This window comes from Oncorhynchus masou, chromosome 12 (genome assembly GCF_036934945.1).
Source record: "Oncorhynchus masou masou isolate Uvic2021 chromosome 12, UVic_Omas_1.1, whole genome shotgun sequence".
NCBI classification, from domain to species: domain Eukaryota; kingdom Metazoa; phylum Chordata; class Actinopteri; order Salmoniformes; family Salmonidae; genus Oncorhynchus; species Oncorhynchus masou.
The window spans coordinates 51,063,805-51,073,001 of NC_088223.1; the positions used below are offsets into that span (position 1 = coordinate 51,063,805).

General features: G+C 45.9%; 1 protein-coding gene and 1 long non-coding RNA gene across 2 annotated transcripts in view; one reads left to right on the plus strand and one right to left on the minus strand.

Moving 5' to 3' along the window:
* LOC135550316 (uncharacterized) overlaps positions 1–1,419 on the minus strand; it is a 2,397-nt gene extending 978 nt beyond the window's left edge. Inside the window, exons 1-4 of the long non-coding RNA XR_010457103.1 lie at positions 723–1,419; positions 405–553; positions 176–329; positions 1–95 (exon numbers count right to left, since the gene is read on the minus strand). The exon at positions 1–95 is cut by the window's left edge and continues 978 nt beyond it. This is a non-coding gene — a long non-coding RNA (uncharacterized LOC135550316). The remainder of the gene's footprint in view (positions 96–175; positions 330–404; positions 554–722) is intronic.
* LOC135549129 (ADP/ATP translocase 2-like) overlaps positions 1–5,539 on the plus strand; it is a 32,011-nt gene extending 26,472 nt beyond the window's left edge. The window contains exon 4 of the mRNA XM_064979176.1: positions 5,436–5,539. Coding sequence (XP_064835248.1) covers positions 5,436–5,503 — 68 coding nt within the window. The 3' untranslated portion in view covers positions 5,504–5,539. The remainder of the gene's footprint in view (positions 1–5,435) is intronic.
* The last annotated feature ends 3,658 nt before the right edge of the window (positions 5,540–9,197 follow it).

The window sequence follows — 9,197 nt, forward strand, 5'->3', positions numbered from 1 at the left end:
AAGCCTCCTCAGTGGGAGTCAGAACAGGGTCATGGAGAGGCTGCTTGTTCATGTGCAGGAGGCTGAATATATCTTGTTCTAGGAAGGTTTGGGTCCTGGAGCACATAATATCTGAAATTACTTTACAATCATGGAACACAAACAGAAATAAAACAAAGGAACTTTTTACACCAACCGTCCATCCAGCCACCACCTGCTCTATGCGTTTTGGGCCAGATGGCTCCTGGTTCAGTGGGAAGACCAGCTGCTATGCCTTCTGGTTCTGTAGGACCACACTCTGCCAGCAGGACACCTCTTTTGACGTTCTCAAAAGCCACTTCTCTTTGGATCTGTAAAAGGATATTTGTTAAATCCTCAGTTGTAAACAGAGGACTGCATTCAAGACTACCCTTTGATGGTCTTACCCGTTCTGTCTACTTCCTGGTCAGGGGTGTTTCCAGGGTGCTCTGGTTGTGTTGAAAGTTCTTCAGCTGCTTCTTCGTCTTCATTAAAGCACTGGGGGTCTTACCCAAGGTTCCAATGAGGTCAGACAAATTGATTTTGTCTCTTTTACCTGTCATTCATGACACAGACAGACATACAGTTCAGACTGTCAAATCACATGTTCCTGGAGCTTGTCAGACATTTAGCTACACTTTTCACTACTTGAACTGTCAAACTATCTTGATAAAAGCACAAGGCATTTTGAAAAAAGTAAACCGGGTACATTTAGTTTAATTTACCTTTGACTGTGAATTCTGACACCTCAAGGCTTTCTTCAGACCGTTCAGCAAGCTTCTTCCTAATAGTATGAATAATGCACATTGACACAAAAACTGATCAAACATACATGACCACAAAAGCAACACACACAAAAAAAATACATTACACACTGTTGATTTCATTCAATTGGTAGGCTAAGTCCTCCGGTCTGCATTTCTCTTTGTTAGGTTGTAATTTGAAATACTTGCTACACCAGAAGTTAATGGTTATATGTAGGAGGAATGTATATGGTGGGTTTAATTGAGGGTGGATAAGATCCACGGTTTTGGAAAGTTACTAAGTAAGGAAAAAGGCAATCACGTGGTTGTGATCACTGATAAGGGTGGATAGCTGAAGATTAGTGAGGAATGTGGGCCGAGGTCAGGTCAAGTCCCATGAAAGGAGAAGGAACAGTTTTATTACCCACATCACATAACTTCCTGCCTAGCAACAGAGATGTAGTGTTTAGAGAAAAGGAGGAGACAAAAGCCTAAAGGGGGGTATAAATACTTGTGCTTGTGTAAACATGTCTTTGTCTTATACAGCTGAATGACCCAGTGGTTGAATAAACTTGGTTTGAGCTTTATTAGTCGTCCGTGAGTCTTACTCTGTTCATTTAGAATCTAACATCTTGTACAACTCCAGAAGCCCCACGTATCTAGGAATGTACCATTAAACATGATCAGTTCTGACCTTTTCTCCCCCCCCAAGTGAGCTGATAGCCTCCAGTAGCTTGCAGTGTTTCCTCTCATCATCACTGCCTCCCTGTATCAAACATGACACGCAGTACCAAAGTTGACTGACCAATCCATAATGGATTTGCTTGTTAGATTCAAAAAGTTAGATTCAATAGAGGGATCTCCTTCTACATGTTTCTAAAATCCTAAATAGACAGATATGAGCAATTCCAGGTTAACGGAATTACGCTTTGACTCAGATTATTCACTTTAAAATGTATGCCAAACAAAAACCATTGATTTCAACATTTACAAATTATAAAAATTATACAACTATGACAAAGGACAGAAACCACTTCATGTCACCATTCTCTCTACCTCTGCTGAGCTGTACTCAATGAACAGCATTCTCACATACAACGCATTCGGAAAGTATTCAGACCCTTTCCCTATTTCCACATTTTGTTACGTTACAGCCTTATTAAAAAATTACTAAATGATTATTATAATTACTAAATTATTATTTTTCCTCAATCTACACACAATACTCCATAATGACAACACAAAGACAGGTTTAGACATTTTTACAAATGTATACAAAATAAAAACAAATATCATATATACATAAGTATTCAGACTCTTTGCTATGAGACTTGAAATTGAGCTCAGGTGCATCCTGTTTCCATTGATCATCCTTGAATGATCCTACAACTTGATTGGAGTCCACCTGTGGTAAATTCAATTCATTGGACGTGATTTGGAAAGGCACACAACTGTCTATATAAGGTCTTACTGTTGACAGTGCATGTCAGAGCAAAAGCCAAGCCATGAGGTCGAAGGAATTGTCTGTAGAGCTCCGTGATCAGGGAGGTGACAAAGAACCCGACAGAGCTCCAGAGTTCCTCTCTGGAGATGGGAGAACCTTCCAGAAGAACAACCATATCTGCAGCACACCACCAATCAGAGCTTTATGATAGAGTGGCCAGACGTGTCACAGTCGTCCTCCTCTTCATCTGAAGAGGAGAAGCGAGAAGAATCGGAGGACCAAAATGCAGCGTGGTATGTGTTCATGTTCATTCAATGTGTTCATTAATTAAAGAAAGTACTGAACACTGAATACAAAAACAAATAACGACCGTGAAGCTATAAATGAGACCTGTGTTGACACAAGCAACTAACATAGACAATCACCCACAAACAAACAGTGAAACCCAGGCTACCTAAGTATGATTCTCAATCAGAGACAACCAATGACACCTGCCTCTGATTGACAACCATACTAGGCCGAAACATAGAAATCCCAAAATCATAGAAAAACAAACAGACTGCCCACCACAACTCACGCCCTGACCATACTAAATAATGATAAAAACAGCAGAAATAAAGGATAGAACATGACAGTACCCCCCCCCCCCCCAAAGGTTTGGACTCCGACCGCAAAACCTTAACCTGTAGGTGAGGGTCTGGGTGGGAGTCTGTCCACGGTGGCGGCTCTGGCGCGGGACGTAGACCCCACTTCACCATAGTCTTAGTCCGCCTCCATGGCTTCCTAACCACGGCGACCCTTCTAAATGACCCCACTGGACAGAGGGGCAGCTCGGGACAGAGGGGCAGCTCGGACAGAGGGGCAGCTCGGGACAGAGGGGCTCTGTCGCCTCTGGACAGAGGGGCTCTGTCGCCTCTGGACAGAGGGGCTCTGTCGCCTCTGGACAGAGGGGCTCTGTCGCCTCTGGAGCGGGGGACTCCGGCAGCGCCAGACAGGCGGGGGACTCCGGCAGCGCCAGACAGGCGGGGGACTCCGGCAGCGCCAGACAGGCGGGGGACTCCGGCAGCGCCAGACAGGCGGGGGACACCGGCAGCGCCAGACAGGCGGGGGACACCGGCAGCGCCAGACAGGCGGGAGACACCGGCAGCGGGAACACCTGTAGGGAGGAGACAGCCTGGTGCGTGGGGCTGCCACAGGACCCACCAGGCTGGGGAGACCTCCGGGAGGCTTGGTGTTAGGAGGAGGCACCTGAAGGACCGGGCTGTGGGGGAGCAGTGGAGCTCTGGTGCACAGCCTTGGCACCACTCCCCCGGGAAGGATCACTACTCTATCCCGGACCCTCCAGAGCACAGGCACAGGTTGAACCGGGCTGTGGGTAAGCACGGGAGATCTAGTGCCTACTACGCGCACCTCTCCATTAGGCTCCACTCCCACATTTGCCCGGCACGAGCGGAGCGCAGGCATGGGACGCACTGCACCCTTCCAGCGCCCTGGAGACACAGTACGCAGAGCCGGCACAGGATACCCTGGACCAAAACTGCGTACTGGCGACCAGACACGCTGAGCAGGCACCATACGCCTTGGCTCGATGCCCACACTCGCATGACACTTTCGGGGGGCTGCCCTATAGCGCACCGGGCTATGGGCACGTACTGGCGACATCGTGCGCTTAACACGGTGCCTGACCAATAACTCAATGCTTATAATAAGCACGAGGAGTGAGCTCAGGTCTGCTACCTGGCTTAGCCCCACACCTCCTGTGCCCCCCCCCAAAAAATGGGTAAAATCTGTTTACCTGTCGTACCTGTCGCGCTGCCGTGCTGCCTCCTCATATCGCTGCCTCCAGCTCTGCTTTGGGGTGGTGATATTCCCCAGCCTGTGCCCAGGGTCCCTCTCCGTTCAATATCTTCTCCCATGTCCAGGAGTCCTGTGATGCTGGCCGCTGTTGTTGCTGCTGCTGCTGCTGTCTTTTACCACACTGCTTGGTCCTTGGTTGGTGGGTGATTCTGTCACTGTCGGAGGAGAGGCGAGAAGGATCGGAGGACCAAAATGCGGCGTGGTATGTGTTCATGCTGAATATTTAATTAAAGAAAGTACTGAACACTGAATACAAAAACAAATAACGACTGTGACACTATAAATGAGACCTGTGCAGACACAAGCAACTAACATAGACAAACACCCACAAACAAACAGTGAAACCCAGGCTACCTAAGTATGATTCTCAATCAGAGACAACCAATGACACCTGCCTCTGATTGCGAACCATACTAGGCCGAAACATAGAAATCCCAAAATCATAGAAAAACAAACAGACTGCCGACTCCAACTCATGCCCTGAACATACTAAATAATGACAAAAACAGCAGAAATAAAGGTCAGAACGTGACAAGACGGAAGCACTCTCAGTAAAAGGCCCGCTTGGAGGCCCGCTTGGAGTTTGCCAAAATGCTCCTAGTGTACTTTTATACCACGAGAAACAAGATTTTCTGGTCTGATGAAACCAAGATTGAACCCTTTGGTCTGAATGCTAAGCATCACGTCTGGAGGAAACCTGGCAACATCCCTACAGTGAAGCATGTTGGTGGCAGCATCATGCTCTGGGGATGTTTTTCAGAGGCAGGGACTGGGAGACTGGTCAGGATCGAGGGAAATATGAACGGAGAAAAGTACAGAGAGATCCTTGAAGAAAACCTGCTCCAGAGCACTCAGGACCTCAGACTGGGACGAAGGTTCACCTTCCAACAAGACTACGACCCTAGGGACACAGCCAAGACAACGCCGGAGTGGCTTCGGGACAAGTCTCTGAATGTCCTTGAGTGGCCCAGCCAGAGCCCGGACTTGAACCCGATTTAACATCTCTAGAGAGACCTGAAAATAGCTGTGCAGAGACGCTCCCCATCTAACCTGACAGAGCTTGAGAGGATCTGCAGAGAAGAATGGTAAAAACTCCCCAAATACAGGTGTGCCAAGCTTGTAGCGTCATATCCATGAAGAATCGAGGCTGTAATCGCTGCCGAAGGTGCTTGAACAAAGTACAGCGTAAAGGGTCTGAATACTTGATACACTTGATATTTTTTAAATACATTTGCTAACATTTGTAAAAACCTGCATTTGCTTTGTCATTATGGGGTATTATGTGTAGATTGATGAGGGGAGGAAAAACAATTTAATCAGGCTGTAAAGTGACAAAATGTGGAAAAGGGGGTCTGAATACTTTCTGAATGCACTGTATTTCCACTCTTGTCCAGGTGGGAGAGTGCAGTATGAAGTGCAATTGAGATTGCGTCATCTGTGGATCTATTGGGGTGATATGTGAATTGGAATGAACCTAGGGCAGGGGTCTCCAACAGGTCAATTGTGAGTAGCTCGCAGCCCAACTATGAGTAGCTTGCCAAACAATTCTGAAAGTGCATGCAATTTAAGTGTTCCACCGAAAACTTTCAAACAAATCTCACACATCAGACAGCGCAAACTCCCAGCTACAATCTAATCAATGCAACATTGACATTATCACACCACCTCCACTATTGGCTTAAAAATTCAAATCTGTTGCTGACAGGTGTATAAATTAGGCACATAGCCATGCAATCTCAATAGACAAACATTGGCAGTAGAATGACCTTCCTGAAGAGCTCAGTGATTTACAATGTGGCACCGTCATAGGATGCCACCTTCACAACAAGTCAGGTCGTCAAATTTCTGTCCTGCTAGATCTTCCCCGGTCAACTATAAGTGCTGTTATTGTAAAGTGGAAACATCTAGGAGAAACAATGGCTCAACCACGAAGTGGTAGGCCGCACAAGCTCACAGAACATGGCCGAAGAGTGCTGAAGCGTGTAAAAATCATCTGTCCAAGATTGCAACACTCACTACTGAGTTCCAAACTACCTCTTAAAGCATTGTCAGCATAATAACTGTTCGTCGGGAGCTTCATGAAATGGGTTTCCATGGCAGAACAGCCGCACTCAAGCCTAAGATCACCATGCATCGGCTGGAGTGGTGTAAAGCCCGCCGCCATTGGACTCTGGAGCAGTGGAAACGTGTTTTCTGGAGTGATGAATCACGCTTCACCATCTGGCAGTCTGACGGACTGATCTGGGTTTGGTGGATGCCAGGAGAACACTACCTGCCCCAATGCATAGTGCCAACTGTACAGTTTGGTGGTGGAGGAGGAGGAATTAATGGTCTCCGTCTGTTTTTCATGGTTCGGGCTAGTCCTCTTAGTTCCAGTAATGGAAATATTAATGCTACAGCATACAATGACATTTTAGATGATTCTGTGCTTTGGGGAAGGCCCTTTCCTGCATGACAATGCTCCTGTGCACAAAGCGAAGTCCATAGAGAAATGGTTTGTTGAGATCGGCGTGGAAGAACTTGACTGGCCTGCACAGAGCCCTAACCTCAACCCCATCAAACACCTTTGGGATGAATTGGAAGGCCGGCTGCGAGCAAGGCCTAATCGCCCAACCTAACTAATGCTCGTGGCTGAATAGAAGCAAGTCCCCACAGCTATGTTCTAACATCTAGTGGAAAGCCTTCCTAGAAGAGTGTAGGCTGTTATAGCAGCAAAGGGGGTACCAACTCCATAATAATGTCCATGATTTTGGAATGAGATGTTCAACAAGCAGTGAGCTTGTGTGGCCTACCACTTTGCAGCTGAGCCGTTGTTGCTCCTAGACATTTCCACTTCATGATAACGGCACATACAGTTAACCGGGGCAGCTCTAGCAGTGCAGACATTTGACAAACTGACTTGTTGGAAAGGTGGCATCCTATGACGGTGCCACGTTGAAAACCACTGAGCACTTCAGTAAGGCCGTTCAGTAAAGCCATTATTTTGTATATATAGTGTATATTGAGAGAAAACATAGTGTACAACTTCTTGTACACTAAGGACCCGGGGAATATTTGCTGGGGAGAGAAGAGAAGAATGTGACCATTTGAAAGCTAAAAAAATAGTGAAATGTTTAAAGCTAGAAAAGGTTGGAAAGCCCCGGCTCTAGGGTGTCTGGGATGATGGTGGTGATGTGTGTCATGACCAGCCTGTCAAAGCACTTCATAATTACAGATGTCATTTAGGCAAGTTACCTTGGGGCTCTTGGGAACAGGGACAAAATGATGGTCAGCTTGAAACATGTTGGGATTACAGACTGAGACAAGGAGAGATTGAAAATGCCTGAAGACACTTGCCAGCTGGTCTTCGCATGCTTTGAGAATGACGGCGGCCTTGTGACTTAACTTTTTTTAAACGTTTTGCTCACATTGGCCACGGAGAGCGAGATCACACAGTCATTCGGAAAAACCGGGGCTTTCACGCAAGGCACAGTGTTATATTCCTCGAAGCAAGCATAAGCCATTTAGCTCGTTTGGGAGTTCTGCATCACTGGGCAACTCATGGTTGGGTTTCCCTTTTGTAATCCGTTAACGTCTGCAAGCCCTGCCACATTCGACGAGTGTCGGAGCCTATGTAATAGGATTCCACCTTAGTCCTATACTGGCCTTTTGCATGTTTGATGTCTCGTCTGATGTCGTAGCGGGATTTCTTGTATGCACCCATGTCCATATCCTGTTCCTTGTAAGGGGTAGCTCTAGCCTTTAGTCCAGCACGGATGTTGCTTGTAATCCATGTTTTTTTTTTTTGGTTTGGATACTTTCCTATCACTGGTACTTCCTGTTTGAGCAGGAGAGTAGTCATGGTCAGATTGAGGTAGGGTGGCATTTTGCCCACTCTCCCCTATGCACTCACAGCGAATTGCGGACTGGTTACGTGCTTAACTATGACGCTGCTAAAAAAAACTCTGGCTTTAAAATGGTACAGTTCGTGCATATTTAGGAGTTGAGAAATAAATAAAGTAGGAACGGAAAGCTAGGAACTTTCTCTTTAAACTGTTGTTTCCTGCTCAATTGGAAGAATTGTTGGGCATTGACTGCTTGTCAGAATGCAGGTTTCCCTCTGACTCGTAACTTGAATGCGACTCGAGATGAATATTTATCTCACATAGAATGCACAACAAGCAGACAATGTAAATTGATAAACTATTCTACTATGGGCTTGTCCAATTTTTCAAATCATTACTTGTTACTTTATTTGCAGAGGAAAAGTAAATGTGGACAGTTCTAGCATCTTCAAAGTGGGCCTCGACAGAAACATTTGTTCATGTTTCATATTTTTTGGGCTTGGCGACTATGATTTTGCCATGGCGCAACACCACAGTTAAATGAGTACAGCAGAAAGACTGGAGCTATGGATGCAAGGACTGACCATCCATGATATCAACGTTATAGTTTTAACAACGTTTTGAGGCTACACATTGTTTACATTTACAATGTTTGCAAACATTGGCGTAAGACAAGCTTATATTTTGGGTTCTGATGGGGTACGACAGCTGAACTAAGCATTTATAAGTTATATTCTGCGCATACCAATATCCCTGTGAGCCTCCCCGGCCCATGTTGCCCAGGATTAAGAACAGAAATGAATAATGTTACATTGTAATGTATTACACCCTCTACAGTTATTCCCGAATCCCTTGGACAAAATTATTTTAGTCTGTTAGAAATATTCATAAATAAAATGACCCCACTGAGAAAATGACCACACACTGCAGTATGGTACATTACATTGTATTCTAGTGTGCTCTACTGTACTGATCTCTACTTTACTGTACTGTTCTCTACTGTACTGTGCTGTCCAAACTTGCGATCCTATCAAGAGCAGTGTGCGGTTTCCTCTTTTCCTTCAACTACTTTTCAACGTCCATGGACGCCCCTTGTTGGCCGGTCGCTCAGGGGGGAGGATGCTTGTTACAGTAAACGGAGGGTAGGTGGTAGGTGTCATGGTAGGTGTCAGTAAGAGCCATGAGATGTGACATTAACTGGGCGAGTGAGAGCGTCAGCGAGAGGGAGAATGAGGGGTCGTCCAGACTTTTCCAGTCTTTTTACTTTTCCAGTCTTGCTTTGTCCACCAAATGAAAGAGAAAGAGAAAGAGAGAAGAAAAACTGTCATGAGC